Source organism: Lithobates pipiens, unplaced genomic scaffold (genome assembly GCF_037356315.1).
Source record: "Lithobates pipiens isolate NorthernLeopardFrog02 unplaced genomic scaffold, aLitPip1_a1.2 Scaffold_27, whole genome shotgun sequence".
Taxonomy (NCBI): Eukaryota; Metazoa; Chordata; class Amphibia; order Anura; family Ranidae; genus Lithobates; species Lithobates pipiens.
Window position 1 is genome coordinate 63,874,931 of NW_027507788.1, and position 23,210 is coordinate 63,898,140.

Sequence of the window (23,210 nt, forward strand, 5' to 3'; positions counted from 1 at the left end):
CTTCAGACCAGGAGCCTATTGCTGGTATAATGGTAAGCGAGAGGGGAGTAGTGTGAACCCGTGATATCTGTGTCCTGCATTATTTGGGTTTCTGTATACTCACGCAGTGCATATTTTATTTCTTCCATGTCTTGGTCCTATTTAGGGAAGCCTAAATGAGGGTATTGTATCAGAGTTGTGGTGTGCGGTTGCTTTGTTTGTAATTTCTCCCTTGGCCTGACCAAAGTATTATTTTTATATATATATATATATATATATAATATAATGTGTGTGTGTGTGTGTGTGTGTGTGTATATATATATATATATATATATATATATATATATATATATATATATATATATATATATATATATATATATATATATAACTTGGTTGCCCACAAAGGGGTTCTTCTCCCAAAAACAATAAATGAAAAATGCCAAGCCACCTTTTTATTTTCTGCTGAGCGTGTGAAACTGAAAAGCAACAGAGAGGAGGATCTGTCAGATTTCAGCTTGATGTCGGGGGTGGGCGGGACCCGGTCAGAGTGGGGTGGGCGGGGCCCAGCAGCTATCAAACACCAGCCAATAGGATCTGGGCGGGCCGCTATGTGTATGTGGACCCGCCCCTTTTCTTAAGCAGCCCAATCGTTGGCTGGTGTTTGATAGCTGCTGAGTCCCGCCCACCCCGGCCGGGTCCCGCCCACCCGGGTCCCGCTCACCCCGACGTCGAGCTCAAATCTGACAGATCCGCCTCTTGCTTGTCAGTTTCACACCCCGGCTGGGTCCCGCCCACCCCCGACATTAAGCTCAATTCTGACAGCTTCTCTGTTACTTTTCATAACAGAGTGCTCAGTGTGAAACCTACCAGTGCCACCAACCAGTGCCACCGCCAACCAGTGCCGAGTGTCACCGCCAATCAGTGCCACCTGCCAGTGCCACCTGCCACCACCAACTAGTGCCAACGCCAATCAGTGCCACCTGCCAGTGCCAACCAGTGCCATCTGCCAGTGCCACCTGACACTGCCAACCAGTGCCACCTGCCAGTGACAACCAGTGCCACCTGCCAGTGACAACCAGTGCCACTGCCAATCAGTGCCACCACCAATCAGTGCCACCTGCCAGTGCCATCTGCCAACACCAACCAGTGCCACTGCCAATCAGTGCCATCTGCCAGTGACAGCTAGTGCCACTGCCAACCAGGGCCACCTGCCAGTTCTAGACCAGTGCCACCTGCCAATCTCCTGCCACTGCTAATCAGTGCCACGTGCCAGTGCCACCGCCAATCAGTGCCACCTGCCAGTGCCAATAGTGCCACCTGCCAATGCCAACCAGTGTCACCTGCCAGGGCCACCTGCCTAAGCCAACCAGTTCCATCTGTTGCCAGCCTTACTCTCTGGTCAGCCCATAACCCTGATGTAACAGCGTTACATTGGAGTTATTGACTGGGTGCTCCGTTGTGAGTTATGGATAGGGGGTGAAAATGACTGGCCTTATCCCAAGAGCTGACAATCCATAACACTCTAAAAAAAAAAAAAAAAAAAAAAAAAACTGGCTCCTAACTTTAACTGGCTCCTAAATTTAAAGCAAATTTGTCAACCCCTGACTTTTGCAAAGGAACGGATTGATAGATAAACGAAAAAAAAACGACTTATTTTTAAAGTTGATGGATGGGGATTGGCTGTCCAAACAGATAAGTTTCAACTAAAACATTAAACCAAAAGCCATCAACGGGACGTTGGATTCATATGCGGATGTAAGAGGACAATACCATCAGAAATGGGGGGGAAATCCTATGGGTGGTATTATCAGGGCATGTTCATGTGGATAGTGTAGTGCTGAAATTATCATAAACAATTCAGCAATCCACAAAAATAGAAGAAAAACTCTCTAGGTGTGAGAAATACAATACAATCGTAAGGAGACCTGGAGCAGACACATCGCTGTATTTAGTTGTAGATCCTATACCTAGATAGATATATATGTGTGTGTGTGTGTGTGTGTGTGTGTGTGTGTGTGTAAGGTAGTGTTTTAGTACCACAAGGTGGCAGTATGGGGTAGTTTAAAGCGTCAGACTCATGACTGGAAAGACAAAATTAATGGGCGAGGGAGATAGGAGTAGGTTATATCAAGTATGCCAAGCAATAAGTCTGCTCCTCAGCCCCCACATTCCAACATTATACAATCTAATGCTGTCAGCGTAAATAAGCATAGGGTATCATCAACATTTCTAAAATCAAAGATACCGTGTAAAGCAGAAGAAAGACTTCTGTCAGGATCAGGTTTAGTGTAAGAAGATCAGATTCTTGTATACCCCGCTCTATTATATGGCACTTCGGGGGGGAAGCCGCACTAAGTAGCCGGTATGCTGTTGGTCTCCTGCTAAGGGGAGATGGGGTGTAATGTAAAGGAGTGGGGTTAGTCCATAGCAGGGTTATGTTCGTCAATTGGCTATGAAGTCTCAGATAGTAGAGTGCGAGAATTTCTGGTGGTGTTCGGAGGACATCATGGTTCAAAGTTTGACAGCAGAATGTCATTTCGGCTCCATCGAGCAGTTTTAAAGGTGTGAGGTCATTCCGAATGGCAGAGTCCCTTAAGCTCAGGTTATCTGCATGTGTCCCTGTGTCGTCCAGTATTAAGACTAAGGGCATCTGTAAGTTACAGGAGACCCAGGAGAATTCTAAGCTTAGATTGAGGAAGATATTTCCGTGTAGTCAAGGCTAAAGTCACTGCATCCTGGTAGTGTGCCTTGTAAGAGGGTGCAGTTTGTACAAGAAACCCTTGGTTGTGTCTGATGGATGCATTGAATAGGGATAACGGGAAGGGAGAGCTAGAGGGAGAACGACAGAACTTGGAAAAAAGTTATAAACGTATCTGTCTTTGATATATGCATATCCGGAGGACATCTTAGCGGTCCTGACGTGTTCTCCAAGGCAAGGGAGCCATTGTGGGACTGTGGGTTTGATGATGGGGCATCAAAGTTGGAATTCCTTGTAGCTGAAGGAGAACGACATCTCGGGAAGAGTGTAGTTTGAGCTTCCATCGGTTCTTCCCTGTCCAACCGGGAGGGTGATCTGCTCCAGTTAAAGTCGGCGTACCAGTTCGGCAGCTCAACAAATGGTATGTTGAGTGTGTGGCAAAAGTTTTCCAGCTCTTCTGGTACTCGCAATAGTGCAGTACGGTTATGATGTGTCGCAGAGAGCCTGAAGGGGAATTTCCATCAATATGGGATTCCTTTGTTTTTGAGGACATCTAGTAGTGGACGCAGGTCTTTACGATTTTTGAGGGTGATGGCCGACAGATCCTGGTATATGTGAATGGTATGTCCTTCATAATCTAGCTCCCGTTCGTACCGAGTCTTCCTGAGTATTTCCTCTTTGACTTTGTAATCAGATAGGCAGCAGACTATGTCCCTCGTGGGTCTGCTTCTCTGCCTCGTGGCCTGAGAGCTCTATGCATGTGCTCCATCATTATGGGTGTTTGGCAGGGTTTGTCAAGGAGTTGGTTAAAAATAGCCGTCGCGGCGGGGAGTATCTGGTATTTTTTGACACTCTTGGGGAGACCTCTTACCCTTAGGCTATGTCTTCTTCCCCGATTATCCAGGTCTTCCACATGCCTTTGAAGATCTCGGAGAAGCATGGTGTGAGTGTCTACTGTGTGATCAATCTTCCTGAATCGCTGTCTGATGGCGTAGCACCGTCTTCTCTACCTCATGCACTCTTCCCGCTATAGAAGGAGAGGAGAATAGGAGAGTACCGCAGAGGATAAAGTGATCCTATCAAGTCCACATGAGGGAGCTGAGGTGGACTCCGCCATGTTATGTCCTTGAGTCCGGAACTTCTCAGGAATACTGTGGGTGCCACATACATCGGGTTCTCTAGCGGAACGTGATCTGTTTCCTGATGTTCTGCGGTCCCCATATTTGCAAGGTAAAATTCAGTAGCAGTCCCCAGGGGTAGCTAATGAAAGGCTGAGGTCTGACGGAGTTGAGGGATTAAGCAGCCATCTTCTCTCTAGGCAAACCACGCCCCCGGATGAGGGGGTTTTATGTCCTCATCCTGAATTCCTACCAAAGGTGGTAATCGGTTTTCATGTAAACCAAGATATTATTCTTCCTCCTTTCTCCCCCAGAGCCTCAATCTAGGGAAGAGAAGCCACTACATTCCCTTAATGTAGTTAGAGCGATCAGAGTCTATTTAAAGGCGACCGCTCAGGTTTGCAAAACAGTTGCTTTGTGCTGCCAGAAGGCCCGAAAAGGGGACAGGCAGCATCAACATCTACTATTTCCAAATGGATTTGTCAAGTCGTTATTCAGGCATATGGCTTAAAGAAGAAAATTCCTCCTTTTCATGTTAAAGCACACTCAACCAGGGCGATTAGTGTCTCTTGGGTGGTGCATCATCAGGCCTCTATGGCTCAGATCTGTAAGGCTGCAACTTGGTCTTCAGTTCATACATTTAGCAGATTTTATCAAATCGATGTTAAAGGTCATGAGGATATTGCCTTTGGGCGCAGTGTACTGCAGGCTGCAGTATGAGTACTCTGGCCTCCTCTTTTTTTGTTGTCTCCCTCCCTTCAGTTGCCATTGCTATGGGACATCCCACATAGTGAGTACTATGGCTCTGTGGCCCCTGATTTAAGAAAATAAAACAATATTTAAAACACCTTAGCTGTAAAATCCTTTTCTTTGATGTACATCAGGGGACACAGTGGTCCCTCCCTTCTTGGTATACACTTGTATTGCTTGGCTACAAAACTGAGGACTCCCAGTAGTGGGAGGGTTTATATAGGGAGTACACTTCTTGCCTTAGGGTGTGCCAGTGTCCATCACCTATCAGTGGCCCTATAACCCACATAGTAAGTACTATAGATCTGTGTCCCCTGATGTACATCAAAGAAAAGGATTTTACAAGTAAGCCGTTTTTAAAAATACTGTTTTCTGAAGTCTGACCTTGTTCTGTAACCTGACAGCCGCCTCACCAAGAAATACTGGCGCCTGGGGCGGGGCAGTGGGGTGCAAATAGTTTTGTGGCAAGGGCAAAATCATCACTAGCATCATCACTAGGATGTGAAAAACCTAGTGCAACTTGAGATGAGTAATAAAGTGGTGCACCATAGGGAATGGTGCATATAGCCACATTGCTCGGACAGTGAAATGGGCTTAAAAGGACATGGTTGAATAGATTCTGAACCTAGTCAATGTATAACCGTCAAGCATATGCTACAGTCCTAGTGCCCCAAAAATATATTTTGATTGCTGTGCCACCAGCAGGAGTCTCACAGACACAAATACATTTAGCACAAGCTTTGTTTAAAATCAAATGCTAGCATTACCTTGTGCTTTGCTGTACATAGACAAAAAAACATTGAGCTAACCCTTTGCCAAGCCTACCTTTTAGAATAACTTAATTTGGAAAGCTCAGAGCTTCTTAGCAAGTAGCATCTAAGACAATAAATACTTTGGTCTACGGTATCTAATTTACAATATAACATATAACGAGTAGATGTGCAGCGCTAAATGAGGACGGTCACTGTAATTGAGGCCGTATATAATAAAGTGAAAAAATGAATAAAGTCCACAATGTGATAAAAATAAAGTCCACAGATGACAACTGAGATGCAATGTTAATCCAGGTAAGTGAATGGCCACCTTAAGACATCAATGGAAGGACAGGTGTGAAGAGTGGATAATGGAGTAAGCCACCACCAACATAAGGAATGGTTACCAGAGCTATTGAACTGAACAAGGCATATACTCAATGAGTCGTCAAAGCTTATTAGTTACATACATAGTAGGTGAGGTTCAAAAAAGACAAGTCCATCAAGTCCGACCTATGTGTGATTTTATGTCAGTACTACATTGTATATCCTTGTATGTTGTGGTCATTCAGGTGCTTATCTAATAGTTTCTTGAAACTATCAATGCCCCCTCCCCCCCACCTCGCTGAGAACTCCGCCTGTGGAAGAGAATTCTACATCCTTCCTGCTCTTACAGTAAAGAACCCTCTGGGTACACTTAGTCCTTATTTTTACTTGCAATTGTCTCTTGCTGTGCTGGCTGCTGTCTTATGTTTAAGGTGACAGCGCGGTATTGTCCACTTTCACAGAAATAGGATTTTTCTAACAGCTTACCTGTAAAATCCTTTTCTTGGAGTACATCACAGGACACAGAGCACCATAGTAATAACTATGTGCGTTAAACGCCACTTATAGGTGAATGGACACTGGTACACTCAGAAAACAGGAAGTCCCCCTCCCCATATAACCCCTCCCATACAGAGAGTACCTCCGTTTTTGTAGCAAAGCAATATATACTTAGCCCAATAAGAGGGACGGGATCTCTGTGTCCCATGATGTGCTCCAGGAAAAGGATTTTACATGTAAGCCTTTATAAAAATCCTATTTTCTTTATTGTACGTCACAGAGCACTATAGTAGTAACTATGTGGAATGTCCCAAAGCAGTGCCACCTGAGGGGAGGGAGCTACAAAGCAAAACAGCCCCCGCCAGGCGTGAGGACCTATACTGCTGCCCGCAGCACACTGCGTCCGATGGCGGTGTCCTCCTGCCATCTTACATCCATTTGATAAAACCTTGTGAATGTATGTACTGACGATGAGTAGTGGCTTTGCAAATCTGAGCCACAGAAGCTTGGTGATGCACTGCCCATGAAGCACTGACTGCCCGGGTAGAGTGCGCTTTAATCTGAAAGGGAGGAGCCTTTCTTTTCAGGCCATAAGCCTAATCACCTGATGAATACACTTAGCAAAAGTAGATTTCGATGCTGCCTGGCCCTTTCTAGGACCTTCTGGCAACACAAACAAAACATCAGTTTTCCGTATCTGAGCTGTCGCTTTCAGATAGGCCTTAACTGCTCTCACTACATCGAGAGAATGCAATAATTTTTCTTCTGCAGAACGAGGTTGTGGAAAAAAGGAAGGTAGGAAAACATCTTGATTCAGATGAAAAACAGATACTACCATTGGTAAAAAGGTTTGGTGTGGATGCAGCACCACCTTATCCTTATGCATGATTAAGTATGGCTCTTTACAGGAGAAAGCAGCCAACTCTGAAACTCTTCTTGCGGAGGTTAGCGCAACTAGGAATATCAATTTTCTTGTCAAAAGGAGCAAAGGAATATTACATATAGGTTCAAAGGGTTGTCTTTGCAACACTGACAAAACCAGATCCAAGTCCCATGGGGACAAGGGTGCTCTAACTGGTGGAGTTATCTGAGTTACCCCTTGCATGAATGCCCGGACTAAAGAATGTGAAGCAAGCAGCCTTTGGAAAAATACTGCCATGGCCGAAATCTGACCCTTGATGGTACTCAAGGCCAGCTTCATTTCTACTCCTAAGTATAGAAAGGCCAGAATTCTTCCTATGACATATTTTCGAGAATGCCAACTCTTGGTTTCACACCAGGTGACATAGGCCTTCCAGACCCTGTAATAAATGGTCCTGGAGGCTGGCTTTCTGACATTAATCAGGGTGGTTACTACTGAACCTGAAAGCCCCCCCGGTTCTTTAGAATGTGGGGCTTCAATAGCCACACCGTTAAATTTAGCGACTGTAAGGCAGGATTGAATACCGGTCCCTGCAACAGCAGGTCCGGACGAGATAGAAAAGTCCATGACTCCCCTACAACCAGTCTCACGATCCCTGCATACCAGGGTCTTCTGGGCCATGCCGGGGCTACTGAGGTTACCGTCTTCCCGTCTTCCCTGATCCTGTGGAGCAGCTGTGGTAATAGCTGAACTGGAAGGAATGCATAGATCGGTGAAAACTGATCCCATGGGGTCACTAACACATCTATTCCGAGTGCAAGTGGATCCCTTGTTCTCACCACAAAGTTGTCCAACTTCTTGTTGAACATAGTCACTAACAGATCTACATCTGGCATACCCCATCTTTGCCATATAGCCAGGAAGACACCGGGATGTAGAGACCATTCTCCCGGCAACAACTGACGGCTCAAGAAATCTGCCTGACAATTTTCCACTACTGGAATATAGACTGCAGATAGGCAAGAAACATGTTTCTCTGCCCAAGACAGAATATAGTCCACCTCCCTTTGGGCTGCGTGGCTTCTGGTGCCCCCTTGGTGATTGATATAGGCCACTGCTGTGGCATTGTCTGATTGTATCCTGACAGGAGAACTCCGCAACCTGAACGTCCAGGCTATTAGAGCCAGACGTACTGCCTGAATTTCTAGAATATTGATGGGCAAGGGCTTCTCGGACTCTGACCACTTTCCTTTAAACGTGGTTTCTTCTAGAACTGCTCCCCAGCTCCATAGGCTGGCTTCCGTTGTTACTACTCCCAGGAAACTGGAATGACGAATTTTCCTTTCTGTAAATTCCTGGTTAGCAACTACCAATTTAGAATCTGGCATACTTTTGGAGCCAGATTCATTGGACAATCCAAGACTTGGATCTGTTTGTTCCAAGCAGACAGAATACTGTGTTTCAACAGTCTTGAATTAAACTAGACATAGGGAACCGCTTTGAAGGAAGCTACCATCTTCCCTAGTAATCTCGTGCAAAGGAAAATTGAAGGACCCTTCCTTGCCTTGACCACCTGGACCAGCTTTCTTAGAGCATTGACTTGCCTGAGGCAAAAACACCCTTTCCTGGGTTGTGTCTATGACCAGGCCAAAATACTCCAGCCTTTTTACTGGCCCCAAGGATGATTTCTCTAGATTGAGAATCCAACCCAGGTGTCCCAGATAATTTACCATTCTGAACACCCCATGGTTTAACCATGCTGTTGACTGATCTACCAGTAGCAGGTCATTTAGGTATGTCATTACTGCTACACCCTGGCCATTTACGCTAGTACTGGGGCTAGAACTTTTGTAAATACTCGGAAAGCGGTGGCTAACCCGAAGGGCAAGGCCACAAACTCAAAAGTGGCACTGCTGTACCACAAACCGCAGAAACTTCTGGTGAGCGGGAAAGATTGGCACATGTAGATACGCATCTTTGATATCTATGGATGCTAGAACTTCTCCTCCCGTAGGGTAGATACAACTGACCGGATTGACTACATTCGAAAGAAGCGGGTGTTTTAGGAAGTGATTCAAATCTTTGAGATCTAGAATGGGTCTGACCTCTCCATTTTGGTTTTGGTACCATAAAGAGATTTGAAGAAAAAAAAAAAACCTGTCCCTCTCTTCTGAAGGGACCTCTGTTATTACTCCCTGAGACCTTAACTGGTCCAGTGCCAAAAATAAGGACTTTCTCTTTACTGGGTCCTTGGGAACGTTTGATCCTAGAAAACAAAATGGTAGAAATTCTTGGAACTCTAGTTTGTAGCCTAGGGCTACCACAGAGAGGACCCATTTGTCTTGGATTTCCTTTTGCCAAGTTTCTGAAAACCACTGAAGTCTCTCCCCCCCCCCTCTCGATCGAGCGGGGGAGTCCCTTCATAAGGAAGCCTTGGGATTCTGTTTTGTGGACTTCTGACCCCATGGCTTCTTCTGGCCCTATGTTTGGTTATGAGGCTTACTCTTTGCCCCTGACGGTGGAGGCCGTCGCAACTGCCTGGAGGCTGTTGCTCCAGGCATCGGGGGGTTAGTATATTTGAAAGAAGGGCATTTATTATTTTTCTTAGCCAGCAGTAGGGTACTCTTACCCCCAGAAATCTTTTGGATATATTTATACAAATCTTCCCCAAATAACCTTTCTCCAGGAAAGGGAAACCCAGCCAATAGCTTTTGCTTGGTAACTCAGTTGACCAGTTCTTTAGCCACAGAATCCTATGCATATGTATAAACATAAGCGGAAGGCGAGACGCCTGATGGATAGAATCTTTGGCGTCCACTGCAAAACATAAGGCCCTAGGTAGCTCAGCTAAACTTTGGGCCTCTTCAGTTTGAGCAGGAACTGTTTTAATAACCTGCTTGAATTTGTCCATAAGCGATTGACATATGCCTATTCTGCAGGTTGTACTATCGCACCAGCTACAGCAAATGAGGCTTTAAGCAGAGATTCCAACTTCTTATCAGCTGGATCTCTAAATACTTGGACATTGTCTACTAAACAACTAACTCCTGTTTACAGAGGAGATAGCAGCATCTACTGCTGGCAAATCCCACCTCTTTGTAAACTTTTTCTCCTTAGGATAAAGAAGAGAGAACTTCTTAGGAGGAGAAAACAGCTTATCTGGGTGATCCCAATCAGCATAAATGAGTTGCTCCAGTAACGGGTGCATAGGTAAAGCATGTGAACCCTGTGAGGGTCTTAGCGAACCCAAAGAGGAGAAGGAAACATCATCCACCTCTGCAGGGGGCAACTTATATCCAGAACAGACCAACTCCATAAGCGATTGCAAACTTGAGCTGTTCTTCAGATGCTGAACCATCAGAAGAGGAGTCATTCAAACTTCTTTCTGACTATTCCCCCATACGTACCCCAATACCTCCTGCCCATTCTGGTTCCAATACTGGAAGGTCAGGGGCGGGAGAGGGGGATCTGATGCGTTTTCTCCCCTCCCGGGAGGAAGATGCCAGCATATCAGCTATTTTCCCCTCCAAACCAGCCAAAGCCAAATCATCCTTGGGGATGTATGCAGAGTCTGAAATGTTCGAGGTAGCCACAATGCCTGAGAGTCCAAGTGGCTCCGACTGGCCAGTTGCTCCAGGTCTTTCAGGGGTAGTACAAATCTGTAAAATGCAAAAAGCAATAAAAATACATAGATGTGAATCAGGCCTAAGCCAGTTTTCTATACATTTACAAACTGATATTTCCAAACATGTAGACTTTACCTTACACATGAGCCGTGTGTGCGGAACTATATCAAATGCTTTTCCAAAATCCAAGTATACCACGTCCACCGCTACCCCTCTGCCCAAGGTTTTACTTACCGCCTCAAAAAGAAATCAGGTTTGTCTGACAACGTCTGTCTTTCATGAATCCATGCTGTCTGTTGCTTAAAATATTTTTTCCTGCAAGAACTCATCTATGTGGTCTTTTATTAAAGTGGTTGTAAACCCTTACAAACCACTTTGACCTACAGGTAAGCCTAGATTAAGGCTTACCTGTAGATCCAAGAAATATCTCCTAAACCTATACCGTTTAGGAGATATTTGCCCAAAGACAGGCACCACTGTCTACGGCGCATGCGCCGTAGACAGCGGCGCGCAGGCGCACTGAGCGCGGCATTCTCAGCGACGGAGCTGCCGCGCGTGTCGGCTCCCGTGCGCATGCGTGGGAGTGACGTCATCACCGATTTGCCGAATGACAGCGGCGGAGCTGCGAGACCCCGCCAAGAAGATGGATGCGCCGGACTACAGGGGACAGCGGTGACTTCACTGGCTCCTGTGTCAGGTAAGTGACACATACTGGACTACTATGCGATGCATAGTAGTCCATTATGCTTTGCCTTTGCAGGGAATGAAAGAGGAAGTAAACTCATCAGGGTTTACTTCCTCTTTAATCTCTCCAGTATCTTCCCAACTATAGAAGTTAAACTAATAGGTCTATACTTACTTGGTAAAGACTTTGTTCCCTTATTAAATATAGGCACTGCATTGGCCCTGTGCTAATCCAGTGGTACTATTCCTGTCATTGAGTCCCTAAAAATTTGGATCTGTGGGTGGATGCCATCAGGTCCAGGTGCTTTATCCACCTTTATTCTGTCTAAATATTTCTGGACCATATCACTTTTGACCCATTGTGGATTTGGGGCTGTGTCAATACCACCCCCATTATGGACATGAGCTCCCCCATGCTCCTTTGTATACACAGAGCTGAAGAAATTATTTAATGAATTAGCCTTCTCTTTGTCCCCAGTCACCCACTCTAGATTATTTTGTAAAGGGCATACATGCTCAGACTTGACCTTTTTACCATTAATATATTAAGAATTTTTGGGGGGTTTGTCCTATCTTTCACAATCTTTCGTTTTGAATTTTTGCATCCTTGATTTCCTTTTTACATATTCTGTTATATTCTTTGTAACATTTAAATGACACTAGTGTTCCTTCATTTTTTTATTTTTTAAAAGCTCCTTTCTTATAGTTTATAGCTTTTTCAACTTTGGCCGTGAGCCACATAGCTTTTATTTTTAGCCTTTTAAACTTATTGCCCATGGGAATATACTTTGCAGTGAGTTCACAAACAGTCTTTTTGAAGAATTCCCCGTTTCTGTTCTGTGCCCATTGATGCAAATATTCTCTCCCAGTCTAAGTCCTGGATAGCAGCCCTCATCCTTGGGAAATTTTCTCTCTTGAAATTACGTGTTTTTATCTTTCCCGTATGTGATTTTTGCTTACAGCTAACATCAAATGAAATCATGTTATGGTCACTGCTACTCAGGTGTTCCTCTATCTGAACGTTAGTAATACGCTCTGCATGGTTTGAGATTACCAGGTCCAACAGAGCATCATTCCTAGTTGGGGCCTCAATAAACTGAACCATAAAATTGTCCTGTAATAGGTTTATACATGTTTGCCCTTTAACTGTCCCAGCAGTGCCATTACTTCAGTCAATTTCTGGGTAGTTAAAATCCCCCATTATTATCCCCATCCCAGCCCATGCAGCCCTTTCCATCTGCAAGGAGCTGAGTCTCCACCTCCTCATTAACATTGGATGGTCTATAACAAACTCCAATGATTAACTTTGAACTATGCACATCTGTATGCAGTTCCACCCATAATGCTTCAGACTCGTCACACTCTCCATCCAGCAGGTCCTCTTTCACACTCGCTTTGAGATCACTTCTCACATACAGACACCTCCACCTTTCCTTTTTACTCTGACTTTCTGAAAGAGTGCATAGCCAGGAATATTAATAGCCCAGTCATGTGAGGAATAAAGCCAAGTTTCAACAATACTGATTACATAATTGCTCTCCTGATGCACCAGAGCTTCCAACTCGCCTATTTTGCTTGGCAGACATCTGGTATTGGTGAACAAACACTTTAATGCAATAATATATTTTGACCGGTCACATACTATCCTCTTGGGTTTTTCCGAGATTGCAACTAAGACTTGCTACTATACTTACCTTGGGTTTATGTGCTTTGGTTAACCTACCATGAATGCCCCTAATATTACCCTCTAGAATATGTTCCATGCTGACTATGTATCTCTGGACCCCCCCCTCAGTCGCCTAGTTTAAAAACCCCTCTAACTTTTTGGCCATCTTCATTCCCAGCTGATCTGCACCCTCCTCATTTAGGTGCAGTCCGTCCCTTCTATAGTACTGGTTAGCGACTGAGAAGTCATCCCAGTCCTCCTGGAACCCAAATCCCTCCTTACTACACCAGCTCTTCGGCCACTTGTTTTCTTCCCTAATCTCCCTTTCTGGTGTGGCTCGATGTGCCGGTAGTATTACTGAGAATACTACCATGGAGGTCCTTTTCCTCAATTTAGCTCCCATGTCCCTAAATACATTCTTTAGGACACTCCATCTGCCTCTGACTTTGCCATTGGTGCCAACGTGTAGCATGACAGCTAGGTCTTCCTTAGCCCCTCCCAGTAATCTGTCCACCAGATCCATGATGTGCCAAACCCGAGCGCCCGGTAGACAAAATACAGTTTGGTTCTTCAGGTCTTTGTTACATATTACCCTCTCTGTCCTTCTAAGAATTGAGTCCTCTACCACCAGAATCTGTCTTTTCTTTCCCTTTGCTCCCCCCACACACTCTCACTGGAGGAGTTCTTCCCAAGGCAGCTAAGAGAGTCCCTCAGCTCCAGCAGTGCTGGTCCCTGACTGGTTTCACCAATGTCACTCAAGGGAGCATACTTATTGGGATGTTCCAGCCCTGGATCGGCCTCCCTGGCACTTCCCCCTCTACCCTTCCTGACTGTCACCCATCTACTATTTTCTAGTGCCTGCACCTCTTTGTCTCCACCCACCTCTGTGCTGGCCCCTGCCAACACCTGCTGTGTACGTTCCTGGCTCTCCTTTAGTGTGGAGGGTCTTCTCAGTGCTGAGAATTGCTTCCCCAGATTCAGAACCTGGGCTTCCAGGAAAACAATGTGCTTACATTTTGCACAGCAGTAATTGCCCTTGATCAGATGATCAAGGAACGCATACATGCCGCAAGATGTACACAAGTCACCTCTCCACACCCGCCAGGCATCGTGCCTATTAATTTAATGAGGTTTAGAGATTATACCCAGTCCAAATTACCTAACAACTAGCTTCCTGACACTAATACTCAACAAGACAATACACAGGTACTTGCAGACCAGCGTGTACCCACAATACACAAGTAATAACGACCCACTCACACTACTCAGACAACACTCAGGTACTCGCACTACACAGGTACTATGCCCCTGATATAACCTCCTGTTTTAAACTCAACACTTAGACCAGTTCCACTTGGACAGAGTTCCTGCAGACTCACAACGAGTTTGACAAAAGGTTATATAGGCCTGAAGCACCTGTGACCAATTAACCACTCCCCTTAATTAGTAGGCTGAAGGAGGCAGGGGAATAAAACTGTTTAAAAGGTGTCGGAAAAAAGGTGTTGAAAAGCTACAAGGAAAACTCCCAAAAGGAACCTAAAAATGCAAACCAGCAATCCCCAGCAGTCAAAAGCAAGATTTGTTTACTCTCCACTCAAGGTCCCCCACTGTTTAGCTTTCAACCAACAGATATATATGTGTGTGTGTGTGTGTGTGTGTGTGTGTGTGTGTGTATAGGATCTTTATGACTTACCTGTCCCGCCACAGGACTACTGGAGATCATCACAGACAGATTCAGCCTTCACCCATCATGGTGGGCCGTCTCATGATAGACCTTCAAGGACCGGGTCCCCCTTTACGGGATCCACTCTCTTGGACCTGTACAGCATCCTGCCAGAGAACTCTTTGGCTGTATAAACATGACCAAGGTGCCGGATCCCAGGGTCCAGCTCTCAAAAGAGAATGCCATACAGTCAGAAACCTTGTTTCTTCTTCCATGAGGCCCGGGTACCATCCATTTAGGCTTTCAGGCACTTTGGATGGATCCGTTTGCACAGCTCCTTGATCGCGTCAGGGATTGCTTAGTGAAGCTCTCTTAGCACTTCATCAGCCGTGACCATCACTTTAGACACTGGTGAAAAAACTGAGGTACTCCCTGTATGGGAGGGGTTATATGGGGGGACTTCCTGTTTTTTTGAGTGTACCAGTGTCCATTCACCTATAGGTGGTGTATAACCCACATTGTTATTACTATGGTGCTCTGTGTCCCTTAATGTACGATAAAGAAATAACATATAGAGAGCCGATGTCAGAAATGTGTAATGTACACTGTGCAGGGGTCAGGCGTATGTTGTATATTAAAGGAAGGGATCAGGATTATGTATAGTGCAGAGAGCAGGGGTCAGAAGTATGTAGGTGCAGAGTGCAGGGGCTGTTTTGTTTTTTAAGGTGTGGAATTCCTGGGTTATGCATATATAAAGGGAAGAGGGCAGGGGGTCATGATTATGTAAAGTGTGGAGTTCAGGGTTCTGAAAAATGTAAAATATGGCATGAAGGGTTCGGGCATGCATATTGAATGAATTGCAGGGGCCATGAGTGTGTTCAGTGCAGAATAGAGGGGTCAGATGTATATTAGATGTGTAGAATTAAGGAGTATATAAGGCATATGTTGTAGGTGGACTACATAAGGTACACAGTGCAAGGGTCAGGAGTACATGAGGTAAAGAATGTGCAGGTTAGAAGTATGTAAAATAGGAGTGCATTGGTCAGGAGTATATATAAATTAGAGAGTGCAGGGTTATGTAAGGAAGAAAGTGCTGGAGTCATTGGGGTATATTTATGTGACATACAGAGTTGTGGGATTAAGGGTTTGCGAAGTACAGAAAGCTGGGGTCATGGGATTGTGACATACAGAGCACAAAGTTATCGAACATGTCCTTGGGCATAGAGGGTAGTGTTTGAAGTATACTCCCCTGAGCTTCCATCCAACCACTCTTATCTTGCCCCCATTCTCCTCAAACTAAAATATGTTTCTCCTTAATGGAAACATTTAGTGCTAAAATTTATCGCTAAATTGAGGCTAAAAATGGCACCTGTAAAGCACCTGAAAAAAGCCTCAGCTGCAATCCCAGTGTGAAAGCCCAAGTGCTTTCACACTGGGGAGCTGTGCTGGCAGGGCGTCACAAAAAGTATTCTTTGCAGTGCTGTAGGAGCAGCGAATACACCGCTCCTAAAGCGCCCCTGCTCATTGAAATCAATGGGCAGCGCTGCCATACCGGATTTAACCCTTTTTCGGCTGCTAGCAGGGGTTAAAACAGCCCAGCTAATGGCCAAATAGCGCTGCTAAAACGACGGTACAGTGGCACTAAAAATAGCGGTGCTTTACCACCGATGCCCGAGTGCCGGCAATGTGAAAGAACCCTAAGGGAGATATCTGCATCAGTTATTAGAGGGCAGGCATGTCCAAAGTCTGACCCGCAGGCCAATCGTGGCCCAGTTTTGAACAGCCCGCCTGGTTATCTAAACCATCCTCTCTTAACCAGTGTGCCGCAGGATCAGGGCTGTCAGATGAGCCCGCTCCCTGGCACTGTGAGAAGCTCAGTCAGCCTCAAAAGTGAAAGGAAAGTGCAGGGCAGTGTGCTGTGCTCTGTTTCCCCCTACAGTGCAGTACCTGGCTGAATGAGGAAGCTGGAAAGGTACAGTACTCTCTTAAAAGCTAGATAAGTATTAAAAGGGCTTTATTCATGTGTCTGTGCATGTGTGTATGTATGCATGTCTGTCTGTGTGTGTGCGCGCATGTGCCTGTGTGTGTGTGCGCGCATGTGTCTGTATGTGTGTGTGTGCACGCATGTGTCTGTATGTGTGTGTGTGCACGCATGTGTCTGTATGTGTGTGTGTGCGCGCATGTGTCTGTATGTGTGTGGCGCGCATGTGTCTGTATGTGTGTGTGTGCGCGCATGTGTCTGTGTGTGTGCATGTGTCTGTATATCTGTCTGTATGTGTGTGCGTGCATGTGTCTGTATATCTGTCTGTATGTGTGTGCATGTGTCTGTATGTATGTGTGTGCATGTGTCTGTATGTCTGTCTGTATGTGTCTGTATGTATGTATGTGCGTGCATGTGTCTGCATGCGTGTGCATGTGGCTGTATGTATGTGTCTGTATGTATGTCTGTAAGTATGTGTGTGTGTGTGTGTGTGTGTGTGTGTGTGTGTGTGTGTGTGTGTATGTATGTATGTATGGGTATGCATGTGTCTGTATGTATGCATATGCATGTGTCTGTATGTGTGTATGTATGCGTGTGTCTGTATGTATGTCTTTATGTATATGTATGCATGTGTCTGTATGTGTGTGCGTGCATTTGTCTGTATGTGTGTCTGCATGTGTCTGTGTGTATGTATGTGTGTATGTTACTTTTGATCCGGACACCTCCCATTCTTGTACCATCAGAACTGCTTTTGTAGGGCTTGTGTGTGATAGCAGCCAGGACTGCTGCTCCTCTGAAAACCAATCCATGCACAGATCGCTTTTCAGATGCACTTGAACGGTGGTAAAGAGGCATTATGTTGCCTCCTCACCACCTGTTTTAAGCCCGTAAATGCATCACTATATCGCAACTGTGCAATCCACACAGTTGCGGGGTAGTTGCAGTGCAGGCCCATTCACCCTGGGTATACCTCCAGCTGCAGCCACAGCATGTGTACACCCCCAGCTGCTCCTCGTGCAGCTAAAGGGGATAAGTTGGGGGTGGTAAAAACAGCTTAACCATGTAGTTTTACTGCCCCTCCAACCTGACATGTGAACAAGCCTTGGTTCATATCTGTGTGGCTGTGTGCTGCGTGTAGGGCAGCCTATTTGTTTCAGTGGGCTTTCCTACCCACAAAAATGCAGGGAAAGAAGTCCCCAAGCTTTTTTTTTTTTATTTTGTTTTTTGCACTGCACCAAAAGCACCCCATGTTTTCCAATGTGTGGGGTACCATTAAGAATTAACGGTACCCCTAAAGAGCAGAGCATTCGTCTGTGTGTCGGGAACGAGTGCAACAAAGGCAAGAGAATTCTTGTTGGGCAGTGTATTGGTGCTCGGACGGACACACACAGCCTGAATTTTAATGGTTCAAAGAATGGCAGGCAAAATGGTCAGCCCTCACGCATGTTCACTTCATCAAGTCTGGCCCGCTTTGAAAAAAGTTTGGATACCCCTGTTCTAAGGTATATTTCTGTGTATGGGCACCTTAAGGGCCCATTCACATTATCAGTGTGATGCGTGGCCGATTATGTGCCCCTATAAAGGAGTTAAGTGTTTTCTTATGGCTCATTGAACTGTTTATTTTTTTTTATGTAACTTTATTAAAATGTCCCAAAATTGGATATTTATTTTTTCATCTTTGTACATTGCAAGTTGTGATGCGGTGGGGTGTACTGCATTGCAACACGCTGTGCTGTGTAAGCAGCATTTCCTACTTTTTTCAGTGCACACCACTGCAGTATGGTGGTATGAACTGAATTAATAGGACGGGCAAATAGCCCAGCTCAGCCTGAACCAGATGGTGTGAATGGGCCCTAATGCCACGTACACATGATGAGACTATCCGGCGGACTTAGTCTGGCGGACAAACCGCCGTAAAGTCCGCCGGACTGTCCGAACGAGCGGACCTGCGCACACACGTGACTTTTCCGGCAAACTGGCCCCGTCACCTGGTATGGACTTAAAGGGTTAAGCCTTACTCCGAAAAAAACGGCGTGGGGCCCCCCCCCCCAGGTCAGATGACACTTATGCCGCGTACACACAATCAAACAATCCGGTTGAAAAGTCAGTTGGAATCCCCCCGTGTGTGGGCTCCGGGGGACTTTTTTTTTTTTACCCAAAAGTCCGGCGGATTAAAAGTAGTTTTGCACCAAAATATGTCCGCTGGACTCGCAGTCCGGTGGACAATACGGCCGCATGTGTGCTAGTCCGCCGTACTTTTGAAATGAACTGACTTTTCCCGCACGGAAAAAAGTCCATTCATTTTGAGCGCGGCTCCAGGTATCCGGGACCAGCGAAGGAAGTGTCGCTGGCCCCGTAACCTGGTATGGAGTTAAAGGGGAAGCCCTACGCTGAAAAAACGGCATGGGGGTCCCCCCCTAGGTCCATATCAGACCCTTATCCGAGCACGCAACCCGGCCGGTCAGGAAAGGGGGTGGGGATGAGCGAGCACCCCCCCTCCTGAGCCGTACCAGGCCGCGTGCCCTCAACATGGGGGGGTGCTTTGAGGAAAGGGGGGCTGTGCGCCCCCCCACCCCAAAGCACCTTGTTCCCATGTTGATGAGGACAAGGGCCTCTTCACGACAACCCTGGTCATCGGTTGTCCGGGTCTGCGGGTGGGGGCTTATCGGAATCCGTGAGCCCCCTTTAATAAGGGGGCCCCTGGATCCTGGCCCCCCACCCTATGTGAATGAGTATGGGGTACAATGTACCCCTACCCATTCACCTGTGAAAACAATTAAAAAAAAAACACACAAGGGTTAAAATAGTTTATTGCACAGCTCCGGGGGTCTTCTTCCGTCTTCGGGGGTCTTCCCGCCGGACTCCTCCGCCATCTTCTGCTCTTTTACTAGCGGAGGAGCCCAGCTTTCTTCTTCGTAGCTGCCCTCTTCTTCCGACTTCGGGGGTCTTGTCCCCCTCTTCGGGGGTCTTGTCCCCCCTCTTCGGTTCTTCTTGCTGGGCCTCCGCGCCTTCTTCTAGTTTGTTTTACAAGCGGTGGCCTGGTTTTCTGTCGCCGCTATCGCCGCCTTCTGTTTTTCTCTTCTTCTCTTCTTGAGCTGTTGCGCGGCCCCCTCTTCCCCAAAGCACCCCCCCCATGTTGAGGGCACACGGCCTGGTACGGCTCAGGAGGGGGGGAGCGCTCGCTCGTCCCCACCCCCTTTCCTGAACGGCCAGGTTGCGTGTTCGGATAAGGGTCTGATATGGACCTAGGGGGGGGGGGACCCCCATGCCGTTTTTTCCGGCGTAGGGCTTCCCCTTTAACTCCATACCAGGTGTTTGGGCCAGCGACGCTTCCTTCGCTGGTCCCGGCTACCTTGAGCCGCGCTCAAAATGAACGGACTTTTCTCCGTGCGGGAAAAGTCTGTTCATTTCAAAAGTACGGCGGACTAGCACACACACAGCTGTATTGTCCGGCGGACATTTTGGTGCAAAACTACTTTCTTAGTCCGCCGGACTTTTGGGTAAAAAAAAGTCCGCCGGAGCCCACACATGGAGGGATTGTCCGGCGGACTTTTCCACCGGATTGTTTGATTGTGTGTACGCGGTATAAGTGTCATCTGCAATCTTATCCGAAATTCCCATTATTACTGGATTCACAGCCCACATTAGCTGACCAAAGATGTGAAGGTTTAATTCATCAGATTTTGGCTGGCAAAAATAATCTACTGTCTGTGGGCAATAGAATACACCGCTGGCAAATGGTTTTTGAAGCTCCAGTGGACATGTTATAAACCTTGTCTTGCTTTTCTTCTGTAGGGGCTGTTTGAGTATGTAAGGCCGTCCTGGGAAAGCAGACCACGACCAAATCCAGGGGATGTAAATTATAAAACATTTGCAGTTACCTATGGTGCCGACCTTCCTCCTATTCCAGGTCAAAAACAGGTCAATCATTCTGTAATACAGATACAGGACTCAGAAATTCCCAGGTATTTTTTTATTTCTTTAATGTTTTGTTTGTATACTTGTTTTCAACTCCAGGGTTTGTCACTAGAAGTTTTTAATGCAGTGCCTCTTGCACCTTACCCCAAGTCCTCCTCACACTAACCCTACCTAATTGTAACTCTCCCTGTAACCCCCAACCCTATCACCAGCCCTCTTGCCCACCAACCCTCACAATAAACCTACCTGACAACCCTTATATAATAGGACACTATGTCTCAGAAGAGGAATGGCAGAAAAAAATACAAGTGGTCCAATATTTTCTTAATAGAATATAAAGGTTGGGGCCAGACTTAGGATTGAACACCAAGACCTGTCAGAGTTTCTATTCCACTCCTGCCCTTTCCAATACTACATTTTTATTTGATTGCCAGTGATTTAATTTGCCTTTTTTTTTTTTTTTTTACTTTTTTCTTTTTTTTTTTTTTCCTCCTTGTGGTTTAGAGCATTTGCTTAGATTGTTTAATTTGGAAGTTTATAGTAGTGTGTTATGGTATAGTACATAGTACTGGAGTAGATCACCATATGTAAAACAGCTTAACACTTAGCTTATTTGTGACGTATCAGGGCAGAATAATATGTTCTTTTATTGTCCACTCACAAGTATGACAAAGATGAGGTTAGAATATATTCATCATTCATATGTATAAAGCTCCATGCACACTGAAGCTCAAAAAAAAGCTTTTTATGGACATCAGATTGCTGGCAGAAAACGCTGGTTGAAAAACATGCTTTTGACAGCTTTTTGTACTAGCGTTTGAGCGTTGGCGTTTATGGACGTTTTTAATAAAAATACACAGAGGACACTCCAAAAATCCCACAGTGCATTCCAAACTCCCACAATGCATTGAAAAAATAGAACGCCGAACACTAATTATCACGTGTTTATGAACGTTGATGTGCGTTTATCGCCGTTTGTCTTTTTTTGGCGGTGAAAAACGGCACTTTGAACGCGCATTTCTGGCGTTCAGAAAAAAGCCCATAAACTCCATTGCTCACTAAAGCTAAAAAATGTCCATGTAGGCTAACATAGAGTGGAGTTTATGGGCTTTAAAAAAAAAAAAACGCCCAAACTCCAATAAACTGCAGTTTATGAGCTCCAGTGTACATGGAGCCTAAAGCAGTCAACCTGCTGTTCACCAAACATTCACTGCAGGTTGACCTTCCAGGTGCTTGTGCTTTAAATGACAGGGACTGATGAAACACCATTGAATGTTTGATGAAAGTCACATTTAGGGCTGCAACTAACTATTATTTTCATAATCTATTAGTTGGTGTGATTATTGTTTTGATTAATCGAATAAATATCTCCAAAAAAGTTTGGTGTATAATTTGGTTGATATGTAAAATTTTAAAAAAATTATTTATTCTTGAATATCCTATAAGCAGTATGCATGGTAAATCTAAATAACAAGCTATATGGTTAGGTAACAAAATATCTAAGAATAACAGAGAGAAAAGATATATATATATATATATATATATATATATATATATATATATATATATATATATACAGTGGTGTGAAAAAGTGTTTGCCCCCTTCCTCATTTCCTGTTCCTTTGCATGTTTGTCACACTTAAGTGTTTCGGAACATCAAACCAATTTAAACAATAGTCAAGGACAACACAAGTAAACACAAAATGCAATTTGTAAATGAAGGTGTTTATTATTAAAGGTGAAAAAAAATCCAAACCATCATGGCCCTGTGTGAAAAAGTGATTGCCCCCCTTGTTAAAACATACTATAACTGTGGTTGTCCACACCTGAGTTCAATTTCTCTAGCCACACCCAGGCCTGATTATTGCCACACCTGTTCACAATCAAGGCATCACTTAAATAGGAGCTGCTTGACACAGTAAGGTCCACCAGAAGATCCTTAAAAGCTACACATCATGCCGAGACCCAAAGAAATTCAGGAACAATTGAGAAAGAAAGTAATTGAGATCTATCAGTCTGGAAAGGGTTATAAAGCCATTTCCAAAGCTTTGGGAATCCAGCGAACCACAGTGAGAGCCATTATCCACAAATGGCGAAGACATGGAACAATGGTGAACCTTCCCAGGAGTGGCCGGCCGCCCAAAATTACCCCAAGAGCGCAGCGACGACTCATCCAAGAGGTCACAAAAGACCCCACAACAACGTCCAAGGAACTGCAGGCCTCACTTGCCTCAGTTAAGGTCAGCGTTCATGCCTCCACCATCAGGAAAAGACTGGGCAAAAATGGCCTGCATGGCAGAGTTCCAAGGAGAAAACCACTGCTGAGCAAAAAGAACATCAAAGCTCGTCTTAATTTCTCCACAACACAACTTGATGATCCCCAAGACTTTTGGGACAACATTCTGTGGACCGATGAGACAAAAGTGGAACTCTTTGGAAGGTGTGTGTCCAAGTATATCTGGCGTAGAAGGAACACTGCATTTCATAAAAAGAACATTATACCAACAGTAAAATATGGTGGTGGTAGTGTGATGGTCTGGGGCTGTTTTACTGCTTCAGGACCTGGAAGACTTGCCGTGATAAAAGGAACTATGAATTCTGCTGTCTACCAAGAGATCCTGAAGGAGAATGTCCGACCATCTGTTCGTGTACTCAAGCTGAAACGAACTTGGGTTCTGCAGCAGG

The 23,210-nt window shown here is 45.4% G+C and overlaps 1 protein-coding gene across 1 annotated transcript in view; it reads left to right on the forward strand.

Annotated features, from left to right (window-relative positions):
• Window positions 1-23,210, forward strand: part of ALDH16A1 (aldehyde dehydrogenase 16 family member A1) — a 350,717-nt gene that overhangs the window by 146,168 nt on the left and 181,339 nt on the right. Inside the window, exon 12 of the mRNA XM_077457008.1 lies at window positions 20,403-20,572. Coding sequence (XP_077313134.1) covers window positions 20,403-20,572 — 170 coding nt within the window. The remainder of the gene's footprint in view (window positions 1-20,402; window positions 20,573-23,210) is intronic.